This window comes from Colletes gigas, unplaced genomic scaffold, assembly GCF_013123115.1.
Source record: "Colletes gigas isolate AHSC1104 unplaced genomic scaffold, ASM1312311v1 Colletes_gigas_Sc00030, whole genome shotgun sequence".
NCBI lineage: Eukaryota > Metazoa > Arthropoda > Insecta > Hymenoptera > Colletidae > Colletes > Colletes gigas.
In genome coordinates, this window is record NW_025106659.1 from 760,423 (window position 1) to 775,751 (window position 15,329).

A 15,329-nucleotide genomic window follows, 5' to 3' on the forward strand; every position below is an offset into this window, starting at 1 on the left:
TGAAATGATTTTCCTTTTTAAATAATAGTTTACCTCTCTGTATTTTTAATATAGTTACTTACATTCAATGCGCGACGAGTTAAACATTTACTATGCTCGACGCTTTCTTTTCTTTTTAAATTAAAATTCTGCCTCATTAATATGTTAGTCTACTGTTACATATTTGCAAAATTTTATAGTCTCGGTAAAATATATAGGAATAGGCGTATAAAACACACACAGAAAAGAATATATTCAAACGCAAAAAATTCCAGGGTGTTTGGAAGGCAATTCAGAAAATTTTACTAATAAATCACCCTAATTGGTGTTTTATAGTAAATTTTGATATAACAATGGACAACAATTCTTTGTTTAGATTGCTTTTAAATTAAGGATCGACAACGATATTTTAATGTACAAACAAAAATGCATATTATAAGAAATGAGCTGTTATGAACAAAATGTTAACATTTATTTTTTCGTAAAAAATACCACAGTGTGCAGCATGTAAGATTACAGGTTAACTGTAAGTCTGCGTTTCAAACATCCTGAATATAATATAAAACAGGTATATGTAGACAATTCTTCTCTGATAGTGAGCGTTAAGTATTACATCATGTAGAACAATATATAGGCATCACTTTGGATCTTATTAAATCAACACAAAGATTTTACGTGGCAGGATCAAATAACCAAAATTTCGAAAAAAATGAGCCTTTCTATAAAATGAATATTATGCTACATTTATAAATACCTCTTTGTTTCCTTACTTGAGCTCTCTTCATTCTGCAGTTGCAATCCATAATTACATTCGTAATGAAATACGTATTTAAAGAAATTCTTGCTCTTGATAGAATTGAATGCATTCAAAACACTGTCTTCGAAAATACTTTTTAAACGATTGCCATAATGCGGCAAAATAGTTATAAATACAAAAATTGATTTCACAGATAGAAGTTTCTAATCCGTTGTTGATGCACAGTGAAATCGACGTAGTACCATCGATCCAGCCACTACGTAAAATCCCTGTCGATTCGAAAGGGAGAAGTTCCATGATGCACAAAGTATCATTACATGTTCATTACACTCTCTTAATCCATCGTATACAAAGCATAGATTTACCTTTCGTTAACATGTCATAATATTAAAACCGCGCACAACCTGGCTGAAGAACCGAAAACATAAACGCATTTCCATTTTGTGTCAGACGTCGCTTTCTTACTATAAAGTTGTATAAATTATATGAGTGGCTGCCTAATTTTATTCCTCTTCGTATGATGAAAATTTAATTGTAAATTTTAATGGCCTTTTCGAGGTAGTTGATGCGAGAACGCTTTGGCGCTTTGTTGACGTGTTCCAAACCAAGCCAAGGCCTCTGTGGCGATGTGCCTGCTTTTAAAAGTGGATAAACTACAAAATTTATTCTTCATCAGCGACAATTTAAAATTTATACTAACAAGAATATGTGCTACATTTTCTACTGTCTTCAACTAACGAAACGTTGTGTTTTTAAATACACTTACTCTGGTTTGGATGAGTCTGGAAGTCAGCAAGATCAACAATGTATCCTGGCGAATCCATAATAAAGTGAGGTTTACCCATTGTCACCACCGCGAACTTAAACTTCAAAGTTTTTTTATGAATTCTCATAAAATATCAAATAAAATTAGATTAAGATGCCTACCTTTTCGAATTCTTTTTCTTGTACTCCTAATTTCTTCAATAATCTTTCCTTCATTTTTGGGAAAGGTTCACCCTGTAAACACACAATCGATCAAAACATTTAGAACTAGAAAACTGAAGTGTTTATTTTTTTTCAATTTCATCACATGTTCAATTATACTTACATGCTTAATTTTAAAGAAAAAGGGAATACCAAATGTTGAGAAAACATCCTTGTGAAAGTGTGCAACGGGAATCAACATTTCATCTTCTGCTAAATTTAACTCATCGTTTGGAACTTCTTCTATCCTGTATAATTTTGTGCCTGATGTATTTAAGTTATCTAGGGGTACTTCGTCTTTTGGTCCAGGCGAAAGTTTACTACAATTGATCTCTAGTATCCTCAACTTTCCAGATCCATTTTCTGACAATTCCACTTGTTTCTTAGCTTCTTCGAGCAAAGTAGCCACAGTTCCATTTTTATTAGGATAAAGAATGATTTCCTTCTCTTCTTTAAGAGATGGACCAACCCATATACATTTAAATTGCTTTTTGTTTTCAAGCTCATTTACTCTAATACTGAGCTGCTGATAGTACAATTTCTTCGCTTTCGGTTTACCAAAAGAAACCAAATCTTTAAGCGAACCTTCGAATGTACATTTTAATGGATGTCCAGGTGAATCTTTGTAACTACAAATAAGATAATATTTATAACCATAATAAAATAAACATTATACATATTATATATTGATACGTATGCAGATTACATGTTCTTACTTTTGACACTTAAAGAACTGCAGAAGATATGGATCTGTGCCAACCCTTTGTGCCACAGCTTTTGCCATTTGATCGTATGTCATTCTCAATGAAAGTTCCATTGTAAAGCCTGGATCATTAGGAATTGTTTTATCAAAAAATGTTACCTCTACTCTATGGAACAAGTCCCTGAAATACGAGAAAACTTTTCATATTATTCTTTGTAATAAAATGAATGTTTGTAAATATTTCTATAACTTACTTGAAATATTCTTTACATGTTGGAAGTTCGTAGACTTGATTATCACCTTCTTTTTGAAAAACGATGATATCTCCATCCATTAATTCTTCCAGGACTTTTTCTAATGGCTCTGCTAAGTTATCTATCTTTTCTACCAAGTTCGGTTTGATTTCTTCATAAAGTACTAATTCTGTATCCGGCGGGAATCCAGCTCTTTCATTTAAAATTGGTATAAGTTCCTCTGCACAAAACCGTCATAACAATTATTCTTCACTGTTGTAAAATGAAAAGTTTATATTAACAATTAATAACCACGTTCTATACCAATAAATACTTCCAGAGGATCTATAAGTAGTATTACAGAAAACATCAATTACAAAATATGCAAGTATCAATAACATTTTGCACAATGCTACAGAATAAAGAATTCGATTAAGATAAATTGACCTAATTTCTTTCGTCTTCCTAGTTATTTTAAATGGAACTTACGGACTTTAGATGTGACAGGCATATAATGATGGCCACAATAATGAATTTTCTTGTTATTAGGATCATACAATTTAAAAAATAATAAAACATCGGTATCCTTATCGAAAGGTGGTAATGCTCTTAAATCTGAATCTGGAGGAACAAGTTCGACAAACACGTTCCAAACATTTGGATTCTCTGAGCATTGATAAATGGATCTCTGCAGATCAATTTCTAGTTCAAGTGGCATCGGTCTACAGGTCTGGTTCGAACGTACGTTCAGTGGCCATAAACGAATTTTCTCTACTGGATATTTCTGTAGAAAAAATTCCACTACGTTAGACATTCAAATGAAACCAATTTTATTATTTGAAACAGAACACTTGATTCATTCATAAATATTGTGTTTTCAATCACCTACCGTGCTTGTAGATGATCACATTATAGTATATAACCAAACTAGTAGCACATATTATAAAGCCACACCAATATTTCAACATTACATAATTTGAAATATATGGATGTATCGGTATTAACATAAAATTTCAATATAGTAACATGTGTAATAGGATGAGAAATTTGTCAACAGTTTACACTTACCAAGCTATCACTCAGCAATTCGAGAAACTCGTGCAAGGTACACTGCTTACGTACGCGAAATACACGATACAAAGCATGCTCTGGATCATACAAGTCATTTCCTTGGTGACCGTCAAAGTTATCCTCAAGAAGGACGTTGACGGTTATATACAAGTATGCTTCTGTTCTTTCCTTTCTTCTTATTTGTTCCAGCCTCTTCTCCTCTTGCAGCCTCTCCACCAGCTAGACCAACAAAATTAAAATTATCCATATGTATACTAAATTCATCTCATTCGTAATTTTTTTTTTCCTCATCTGTCTTCTAAAATTTAAACTTTTAGAAAAGCAGTGTGCTGGTATCATGCTTTTGATATTCGAGAACAGATAGTATTCGAAACATCAAAAGAATGACTTTTGTTTCTCATTTACGTAATTTTAATTTTGTTCATCTGCCGCAATACAGACTACTAAGTCAAACAATTACACAATGAAAATTATTCAGCCGTGAATGATGATTTCATGCACCGTACTTTAGATTTATTGTAGATAAATTTTGCGGAAATTTATATACTCCATTGGCAAACAAGATTATTACTTTTATACACAGGGATGATATTTTTATAAACGATTCTTGTTAAACAATAACTACAAATTCCATAAAACCTTTACATTATAATTGGATATAAATTACATTTGAATTTATATGACAGATAAATCTTTCTCTAAAGATCTTTTTCTTGAATATTCTTTAAATAGGAATTACAATATTCTAGCAATCAGTATTATTTGTAAATTCAAAAGTATCATACCTGCATGTAAGAAGTACTTTTTTAAGTACATGACCATCATTTATGCTAAATAATAATAAAAATGTAATATATAACCATAGTAGTGTGGAGATGCCTTACACTTTGAACTGTTGTTATATAGATATGTTTTAAACAAAAATACAGCTGCAAATGTTCAATAAATCAAAATTAAAAGTGGTTACGAATTAACTAATGTAAATTCTATTCTTTGAAAGTTTCTAGTACTCAACAGTTTATTCCATACTTTTTCATTTCTTTTATGTCTAAAATATTAGTATAGTATTTATAGGTACTTTATAGCTATTATGAAATATTCACTCTGTCGATGATGCATTGAGTTTTTTTCTATTTATTAATATGTAACAAATAAATAGGTAGCATCTGTTGATGGTCATACTGACTATTAACATTGACAAAATTTAATGATTAACGACTTGATTGATTGATTCAGACCTTTTTATCAGGTTTAACATCCTAGCTTTGTTACCCACGTTGAGTCAAAGTATTAATTCACGAAAATTACGGTTTTGATAATATAAATCACATTTCACCTCACTTACTGAACGATCTTCATTAAATAACAAACACACTGTAGAAGACGTATTAAGGAAGAAGCCGACATTATTAATAAATCCTACTTATTGTTCATTTTTTTCTTTTTTCCCTCAACGTTATTTATTCATGAGTTAAGACTCACTGCTTCAAATCAGATTTTTAATAATTATCTCACTATGTTAACTAATAAGTCTTTCCTGCCCTTATTCTTCATATAGTTATTCACACATTTCCAACCTATTTGCGATATGTCTGTGCATTCTTCACCCAAAGCTTTAAAATACTACAATACAATTATTCGTTTTAGATATAATATTGTACAATATTTATTACAATAAACATTTCAAAACGATTCTAAGGCTCATTATGACAGTAGCCTAATAATCAGATCCTATGTCAACCCGATTGTAGTTTTGTAGTACCTGAAGTGCAACGCGTACATTAGTTATAGCTGTATAACTTTCAGTCAATTAATATATGTATATATATATATATATATATATATATGTATGTACATATATATACATTATATTTATATTGAGATATATAAAATATATGATCAATATAAATATATCAATATAAAATTTTTGAGTAACAAAAAAATAAGTTAAAAAAATCAACAAAAATTTCATTTTTACACGACTCAATCGTCCATACAAAAAATCCTCTGTAAAAAAATCGAAAATATCTTTACTGGAATAAACAAATCTCTATATAACACGAATTATTAAAAATCTCACTGGTAATATAAATTTTATATAACGGCGATGCAAAATTTTACATTAAATATTTTATATTAATACGATATAAATGATACATTTATCTTTCATTGCGTGTATTGAATTTCAGCAAAGTAATGCGCGCGTAACACTTTAAAAATGATCAAATGTGAAGTATTACATACAACATGTCGTACCTGAAAATGGACATAATGTATTTAGTATCAACATTTGGTGATATAACAGCCTGTAGCTGATAACACTATAAATTTCTGTTCATAAAAAATATTAAGAGAAATTTTATAACAAATATTTGGAAATATATGTGTATGTATATATAGATGCTAAAAAAAATATTAATTTATTAAATTTAATTTGTAGATCTTATTTTCTGATTAATTCACATGTCCAAAATATTGAATCTATTCAAATACGTTCCTACCTTGTTAAACTCATTTCATCCTTGCATTTAACTTGATATAATATGTTATGAATTTGATGACCTCATATGCTATGAGTTAATTATCTTAAAACGTATTTAAGAAATGGGAAGAGTTTTATCGAAGAACAATGCAAACGATTTACAACTCTTTCCAGCTCTTTGCACGATTATTATTACTTAAAAATCATGAATATAGAGATTTGGATTTCGAGAATTTTGCGTGCACGGACGAAGAGTCGTAGTCTCTGTGTGTGAGTCTTTAATCGAGTCAGTCGTGTCTTTGTCACGTTCAAGGTCGCTCAACTCCTGGGAAAATTCTCTTTGAAGGACGTTTCTGACCTCTTGAGGTATATCCTCTTCCTTTACTTCTTGCAAGACGTTTTCCAACTCAGAATTCCTTATGTACACCAACATATAGGCGTTCGTACAGTGTTTCACAGCCATAGATATGTCCTCATCTTGACCACCGTAATTATGTTCAATGGCTTCCTGCTTTGTACACTTCGAGACGACATCATCGTCGAATTTACACCACTGTTTCGAAATTAAGTATGTGATAAATGACATATGTATGCATCAACCATTTATATTTTACAAAATGTAATACTCAAAACTATATATAAATCTTCAAAATCAAAACAATTAAATAATAGATATATATAAAATATTAATGCAAGTTCCACATACTTTTCCATCACCCGCTGGATTGATAAATACAACATAATGTCCACCATGATTATCTCCACTGTGAACTAAGACTGCATGCAATGTATAATCTGCACTTGTTGCTTCTTTATTTTGTAAATATTTGCCAAGACTTATTTTATCATAGAATTCAAACCTTTATTGAATATAAGATACATTTTTTTAAAAACGAAATATAAATAAATAAATTCAGTACAATAATTAAATACTACTTCGATGTTACGTTGCTTACCTGTCATTAAATTTGACAGAACAATCTGTAACTGGATCATATTGAAATCGCATTAAATGCAAATGTAAAACTGGTGGAAATGATGAAAAGATAACACCTTTTTCTGCTTCCTGTAATCCATGTTCTCCCGCGTCATACTTATTATCACCGTCCAAACTTTCAGTGCTTACATAGTCATTAAAAGATTCATAAACTAAAAAAATTATAATTTTTATGTGGTACGGAATTATGCGTATTATCATAAACATGAAATGTTTACATGAACTCGCCGGTGATTACGAATACTTACTATTTTTCTTGCCCTTTATATTTAACTGTATATCATAGAAAGTTTCAACTCTGGTTGATTTGTAATCAATATTTTTACATTTAATAAATGACACCATTTTGCCCTCAAATAATTTCGGTACTGTACCCTCAACACATGTTCCTTTCATTTTACTTTCCAACTTATCTAAAAGCTGAAGCAGTTATTAGTAAAAAAAATATAAATTCAATCAAAATATTATCAGCAATATATTATATTACTTCCATACCACTCGTAAAAATTCTTGTACATCATGCTGCATGAAAGAATCCAATGTTTCCCAACCAAAACTTTTGGTTAGTTTTTTTGTACCTACTGGCTTATCAGAAAATTGTAATTCATGAAAGACCCTTTGTAAAGCCAAAGCAACGCTCTTACTAGAATCATCGCTTTCTGTTGGCATTTTGTAGACTGCTTTGCGTAACTAAAAACAAGAATACAGATATTTAAAAAATTGTATTGTAGTCACAAACAAAGAATCCAGATACCACATAGTGTAAATTCATTATCAATTTTGGGATTTTTTTACATTTTCATATCTGTATTATGTTTTGTTTTTAATAAATAGTACAATATATGTAATATACTTGTACTGACAATTGAACTTTCCTAACTAAATCAAACAAACTCTTTAATTCCTTAATTTATCAATACAACACATTTTTGAACTCCTAACATATTCAACTTACCTGATTGGTAAAATACAAAGTTTGAAGCAAAGAATTCATGTAACATGTAGCACCTTGATTTTTTAAACCTACAAATCCCGTATGTTTTTTACTATCCCAACTGACACCATGTGGAGCATCAGCCATCACATGAACCTATTTCAAAAAATATTCATAAGTATATAAATATTTACTAAAAATATTTATAATAAATGAAAAATTAATGTTTCAATTTCAGACGATTTACTTAAACTATACAGAAACTGGGAAATCAGCTGAAATTACATTACATATTGAATAAATCGAGTTCAATGTGTAAATCAACAGTTAACGTAGAATATTTAATTAATGTAAAAATCTTAAATCTTTTCATGAAATAAAAAGTAAACACATGTTTTTCTATACAATATTACAGATCACCTACCTCAAGTGTAATAGAATCATCTTTAATAAAACCTTTATCAGGATCCAGGACATCCTGCAATGTCATAAAATGACTGAATCCCCAATCATTCTCTTTACTATAGAATAGGTGTTGAATCTCTAAAATAAGAATGTATATACTTTAATACATATAAAGATACATAATCATATTATCAAAGTGTTATAACATAACATGAAAGAAATTAGATTAAAGTTTAAATGAAAAATGTGACAATGTTTAATTTAAGTAAACTATTGATATATATTACAGTATACTAACTTCTGCTAAATGGTTCCTGTCCTTCCTTACAAGAAAGTAATCGAAGATCTGCAACAGCATAACAACTCCACGATGCTGATTCACTTTCCCCGTTACATTGAAGAAAAAAACCAAGCGATCTTTGAACTGGTCTTTCTTGTGCTTGACTTGACCTTGGCATTATCATTATTTTCCATGGCAAATTGCGAACGTAACATGGCGGCGACAATTGTGTATCTTTCATTTTAGAAACATTTTCTACTGTGTAGCGAAATGTTGCTTCCGATCTTGCTTCGTCTATTTATAAATGAAAGTATCATTAACATATTATTGATAAACTGCAATGATAGCATGACTTGAAAATCATTAGCTTACAAAAACAAGTTTGTATAACAAGATATTGAATTGAGACAATAATATTATAATATCATCATTCCATGCCATAAATTCAACAAGAACATCTCTTTTTATACCAACAATGAAAAAACTAACATTTCAAATAATATAACTATTGCAGCATATAAACGATATAATAACATTATATATAAAATTTATTTCAATTTAATAGGGTTACATTGAAATCTCTTTAAAAAATATTTGAATTACTAATACATAATAATATACTAAACCCATAAGGCATGTAGTACAAAACTTTATAAAAATGTTATTATAATAAATGTTTTAAATATTGTACTTTTAATGTATTAGTCATGTACCTACATGTAATATGAAAAATGCAAATAAAGGGTAGCATAATGAAAATGAGTCTCTAGTTTGAATTCCAATATACTGTCATGGTTTTAAATTGGTTTAATTAAATAATGAAATCCTTACAATTTTTACAATTATTATAATTCCTGACATTCATAACAGTTTAAATGCCATCTATTATTTAAAATTTTGAGGTAGCAGAGTTAAATAAACTTTAAAGAGACAATATACATGTTGGCCAGCAGTTTTTAAATTATTAATGACAAAATAAAAAGAGTATATATCGATACATATATCAATTGTTGAAAATTATTCAAAATTTTTGCGAAGAATTCAGAATAAAAATTTTGTATTTTTTTGTACATATTTTATACAATGTTTACACTGAACAAATAAATATTATAGAGTTATAATTTTAATAAAGTGACATAAAGTCATTTTTGTCTTACCTTCCTGCATTTCTTGGTCTTGGACTATACAACCTAATTCCGATTCTCCATTCATAGGACTAGTATCATTGCCATCTCCTCCACCATCATTTGGTGTTTCTACAAAGTCAAAATATTTGTTAATATATGTTTCTTCTTCTTAATTACATGTATGAAACAAATTATTTCTTCAATACAAAAACCATCTAAATTTTGTAAATGTTTTGAGGAAATAAAATTATATAAATCTTATATACATTTTTCCATTGAACAAATAAAATATTAACATAACTATACTTAAGATTTGCTATATTATAATTCTTGTTTACTATCAAAGAAATATTCTAACTTTAATCTAAGGTTAAATACTTATAATGCTTGTAATTACCTATAGTGTGTATAAAATGCACAATTTATCGAGTATTTAACAATAATCTTGGGAAAAAAAAGAATTTATAAAAGTATCCATATAGTAATTTATATAAATGTTGTCAAATTGCAATCATTTTGACATGATTAAAAGACAAATGAATATTTTCATCAAATGAAGAACTATACGTAACCCTATGCATATAACTTGTTATTAATTTTTTAAATTTCCACACAATACAATTTCAATAAAAGCCCAGACATCAAACATTTTATTAAAGTTTTGTTTAAATTTTTAAAATATTAAATATTATTACTATATAAAAAATAAATATACATACAAAATATAATTAAATATTAATTTATTTAAAATTTTAGGTTTTCTTAGTCATATTAATGTAATATATTGATTTTTGCTTTATTCTGTGTACGTAGATGTCTAATATATGCATAATTTATTACAAGCAAAGGTTGCAATAAACATAATTTTTTGAACATTTAAGCATTCAATTAAACATCAAACAGACAAAACAAAACAATAAACTGAAGTTTTGAGAAGAATACTATTATATGCAAACAAAAATTTATTACAAAACAATCATATATTGTCACAAAATTATAAATAATTTCTATAACCTTCAAGGCAGAAATAAAAACAAATGAAACTAATGTAAAAATAAAAATAAAACGAAATGAAATCAAACAGTGAAGGTGAAACGTACCTTCTTGCGTGTCCATTTCTTCGATTTCATTGAACTGAACTGGTGCCAGGTCGAGCTGTTTAAGGTTTTTCTGGTCGTTAACGTGGTTCATCGCAATGCCGATATTGATGGTCGTCTTGATTGCGCCGGGTACCTCGGAGGCGGCTTCCGCCGTCGAGGTTACTTCCGATGGTAATTTAATTGATATATCCACAAACGAATTTCGAGCAGAAATATGTTGTTGTTCGATGTACTGACTATTCTCGTCGAGGACGGAAGACTTTTGCTGAAGCAAATTCTGTTGTGGCTGCCCGATTTCAATCGCAACCAGGTTCGCGTCACTACCACCACGACTTAACAGCGACGTTGGTTTACCACACGATGACGATTGATATTTGCTTGCGATGCGCCCAATTTCAGCAACTATCAAGTGCCCCCGTTTTTTTGGGGGACGCCCACAGCATATATTCCACCCTTGTGCGATATTTTCGTAATTCTTTCGTTGTTCTTTCTCTTGTCGCAACGGTTGTATCTTTTCTTACTCTCGTGGCACTATCCTGCTTGCACTTCTCAACTTGTGCTCCCTCGCTCTTTCTCGCCCGATCCGAGAAACGGATTCCGCACCGCGGGACCGGCGCGCTACTAATCGGGAAACCTACGTACTTCTTGCGAACCTCGACTCCGTTACGTCTTACTCTTAATATTTGTTCCAATCTTTGCCAACAGGCACCCGTGCAGACGAGTTTTTCTGCCAGTTCTTCCAGGTTTCTAACGTGATCACAGATGCACTCAGCTGACGTTTTCGCGGACGAAGACAGAACGATCTGCTTGGATGACCGTCTCTCTGATCTCTTACGCGAAAATAAACAAAATGGCGACAAACCGCACTACTCTGCTGCCTGCTTAACTGTCTGAACTGTCCTGCATACAATTCTTACAGACCATGAAATTGTTGTAACACTTCAGATGGCATAGTCGGTAAAATGTTTTGTTGCACAGACGCGGGAAATATAAAAACTTACATATGGAATGCATACAAAATAAAGTTTGAAATCTTTGATACGTTCATATATAATTGTAATTATACAAATCATACAAATAAGCAATTATAAAATATAAAACATAAATCTCTATAAGTATATATTCAGCTCAGAAAATCTTATTTGTTCTAGGTTCTAAATAGATGTAAAAAAAAAGTACCAACATGCTTCAACTTTCAATTGGTCAAATGCATGTTGCAATTTTATTCTATCAATCATAATCACATATATGCTTCGTATAGCAAGGATTTCGTGTAAATAAACGACTTGCCACAAGAACAAAATGGTTGGGCAATGTACTTCAAATAGATGCACATTCGACAACTATTATACAAGATATTATTTATGTATGATAATTAAATTAAAATTCTGTAGTGAAAGAGACAACAAGAAAATATTTGTAGAGATATCGAATAAGATAATATAAATAAAAATACATTAAAAAACACAAATAATGAGTTACAGACTGTGGACCAATGAGATTCTGTTGCAAATACGTGATTTGTTTACAGAACTTCCTTCTCACTGGACAAAGTACATTTAAAATTTATAATAGATTATACAACGAATATATTATTATTAATTAAATATGTATCATAATATTTTATGTATGAATTGCGATACAATTGTAGTAATTTATACACATGTCTTTTAAATTGTTATGAATTAAGAACAATGCTCTCTTTGCGGGTTCTGTTAATACATGTCAGCGCTTTAATTTTGTAAATAATAGTAACGTTACATTTTTCTTAAAGTATTCTATAAACCGAATACATGAGTTTTTCAATAAAGAAATGCAAATAAAGTATAATAAAGAAATTAATTAGAAAACCAACCAATAGATGTCTGTATTATGCTATTCATTTGTTTCGTTCATACAAATACGAACGAATTTCAACATTGTATGTCGTAACACATGCATTTTAGGTTGGAAAATATATTTTTCCATATAATTTTCCTCTTAATTACCAACAAAAATAATTAATTAATTTAATAACTTGAACCAAATTTGTTCATTTAAAATATTCGCATTTACAATCAGTCTACTTTTTATTATTATGCAGAAAATGCAATATTTCCTTCTTTAATAATGTAATATCACGCTAGTAAACAATTATCATTTGTTATATGTTATGACATATAATAATATAAACTAAATAAGAGTTTCGCCTCTTGACATTCTAACCAAAATTATTTGACATACATATAACCAACCATAATTAAATATAGATTTGTAAATGTTAATTCCAATACATTCAAACGTGTGCCCCTATAATTTGTTGATCATCATAACAAACGTTAATCGAACGGGAGACTGAATAAACTAAATTAAAGTTTCTTTTGTACACGAATAAAAATCGCAGGAATAGGAACATACTTTTTCTTATATGTATATAGAAAAATAAATTTATAAAAAATGTGGAATGTGGAATTCTGATTTCTTTATTGTTACGCTACGTTACATTGTTATAACCTTCTATGAATAGTAAAGAAATAAAGGCAATTGTATCCACATACATGAAACCACTTCCATCACATTACTTAGTAAATTAAACCTTATGAATTATAATTGTTATTCAATGAAATAGAAAGACATATAAACTTTAGTGTTATAGTAATCGAACTGTTAATTACGACAAATGGATCTGCTAAACAAAACGATATTCATTAGTTCAACTATCAGATTCAACCCAGAAGGATAGGATTTAGAAACATTTCTTTTTTAAAGCAATAAAAAGATTTTGAATATATGTTTACGTTTCTAATAAAGACCATAATTATTTTCGTTCATTATCCTTTGGAATAATAGGTTTTTAAATCTTTCATTCAACTTGATAATTTTTAAGTTTTATACCAATCTCAACGAAATTAAAAACATTTTTTATTTAATTGTAAATAAGATTCCAGTATATGAATAATTATTTTAGTATCTAACATTTAGACGTGTTGGATATTTTTGATTTGGCAAAAGTAGTGGGAAAAACAGCTAATTTTGATAATCGTACGTCTCTCTCGTTCAGTTTCGAAGGACGAAAAACAGAAACATAGTGTAAACTGTTATCAACACATACTATATATGTCTCTCATACATTTTGCCATGTTAACCTATTGCTTGAAAAGTACATGTTGAATATGGCAAATGTCGCAATTCATTCTATGAGCTCTAAAAAAACACACGTGCGACTTGTTTAAACTAAAATGTATTAAACATTACTTCAGTAATAGAATATTGTTTAACAAAGTTTTATTTTGTTAATACATATTAATACTTAATGTGTTCATAATTATCTATATATTGCTTTATACTTAAAACTTATTTCCTATTTAATATCAAGTTATTATTATGAACATATATAAAGTTAGCTTTAGGCATTGTATATTGTGACATTTTTGCACAATAGAGTAAGCTAAACTGTCATGTATTAATGTCTAAAGGTTTTAATAGATGTATATATCTAAACAAACATAATTACATTTGAATACCCATATAATATTTTAAAGAAATATTCAATTTTCCAACAAAATAATTATACAATACATTTGTTGTTATACTATGTATAATTTATAGGAAATAGTGACGATCTTTTGAGCATCAAAATCTTAGACTTCATTATAATAGTAACCCATTTATAGATTTAGAAACTTATACAAGGTGATCTATTAGAAATAGAACATTGTAATTTCTTATTATATTAAATAATAAATGTTGCCAACAAAAAGTATATGATTTTGAGAAAGGTATGACATAGTTGATGGTATTTATTTTATTATGTCTACTTTAAAGTTATACAATTTGTGATAGCAACACTTCTTATTATTTAAAATATGGTATTAAGGTGTGTTTGCCCTAATAGACCACCATGTATATAATATTATATATTCCTACATCTGTGTATGGTGAGGCAAATAATAAGTCGGCTTTAATTCTTTAAGCTATATTAAATTTTTCTCAAAATTTAACATTTTAATCTGCATTTAATTACAAATAAAAGTTTTAAATTTTGATAAAAATATTTCATCTTTTGTTTGTAATTATTACCAGATTAAAAAGTTTCAATGCATTTTAATTGTTCTTACTTAAAGTTGAGATAGCATAAGGTACTATGTTCAACAAAACTTCGTACAATAAGAAAATTAAAAAAAATTGCAATTTAATTTGTTTCATACAAAAATAATTAAATGGCTTAGGATACAATCATTTCTCGTGTTTTTTAATACGTATGTATATAAATGCAAACAATGCCATTAATTGCAGTCATCAATAGTTTCTATATC

At 29.0% G+C, this 15,329-nt stretch overlaps 1 protein-coding gene across 6 annotated transcripts; it reads right to left on the bottom strand.

Annotated features, from left to right (window-relative positions):
• Positions 1-36: 36 nt before the first annotated feature.
• On the bottom strand, positions 37-11,538 carry LOC122401929 (ubiquitin carboxyl-terminal hydrolase 7). Of its 6 annotated transcripts, XR_006259479.1 has the most exons (19): positions 11,035-11,265; positions 9,965-10,063; positions 8,826-9,101; positions 8,547-8,665; positions 8,144-8,278; positions 7,684-7,878; positions 7,437-7,608; positions 7,148-7,340; positions 6,898-7,051; positions 6,550-6,744; positions 3,707-3,928; positions 3,128-3,422; positions 2,660-2,879; positions 2,419-2,586; positions 1,827-2,331; positions 1,664-1,735; positions 1,503-1,602; positions 1,102-1,389; positions 37-1,005 (listed from the first exon to the last, which is right to left on the bottom strand). XR_006259479.1 is itself a non-coding variant. In XM_043404365.1 (18 exons), exons 1-18 carry the CDS (start codon positions 11,123-11,125, stop codon positions 1,265-1,267), a joined length of 3,336 nt encoding a protein of 1,111 aa, XP_043260300.1. In that variant the 5' UTR covers positions 11,126-11,538; the 3' UTR covers positions 37-1,264. The 6 variants fall into 6 exon arrangements, 5 of the variants coding, with proteins under 5 accessions (XP_043260300.1, XP_043260299.1, XP_043260298.1 ...); XM_043404365.1 differs by having other exon boundaries at positions 37-1,389; positions 11,035-11,538; XM_043404364.1 differs by having other exon boundaries at positions 37-1,368; positions 1,503-1,596.
• Positions 11,539-15,329: the final 3,791 nt, after the last annotated feature.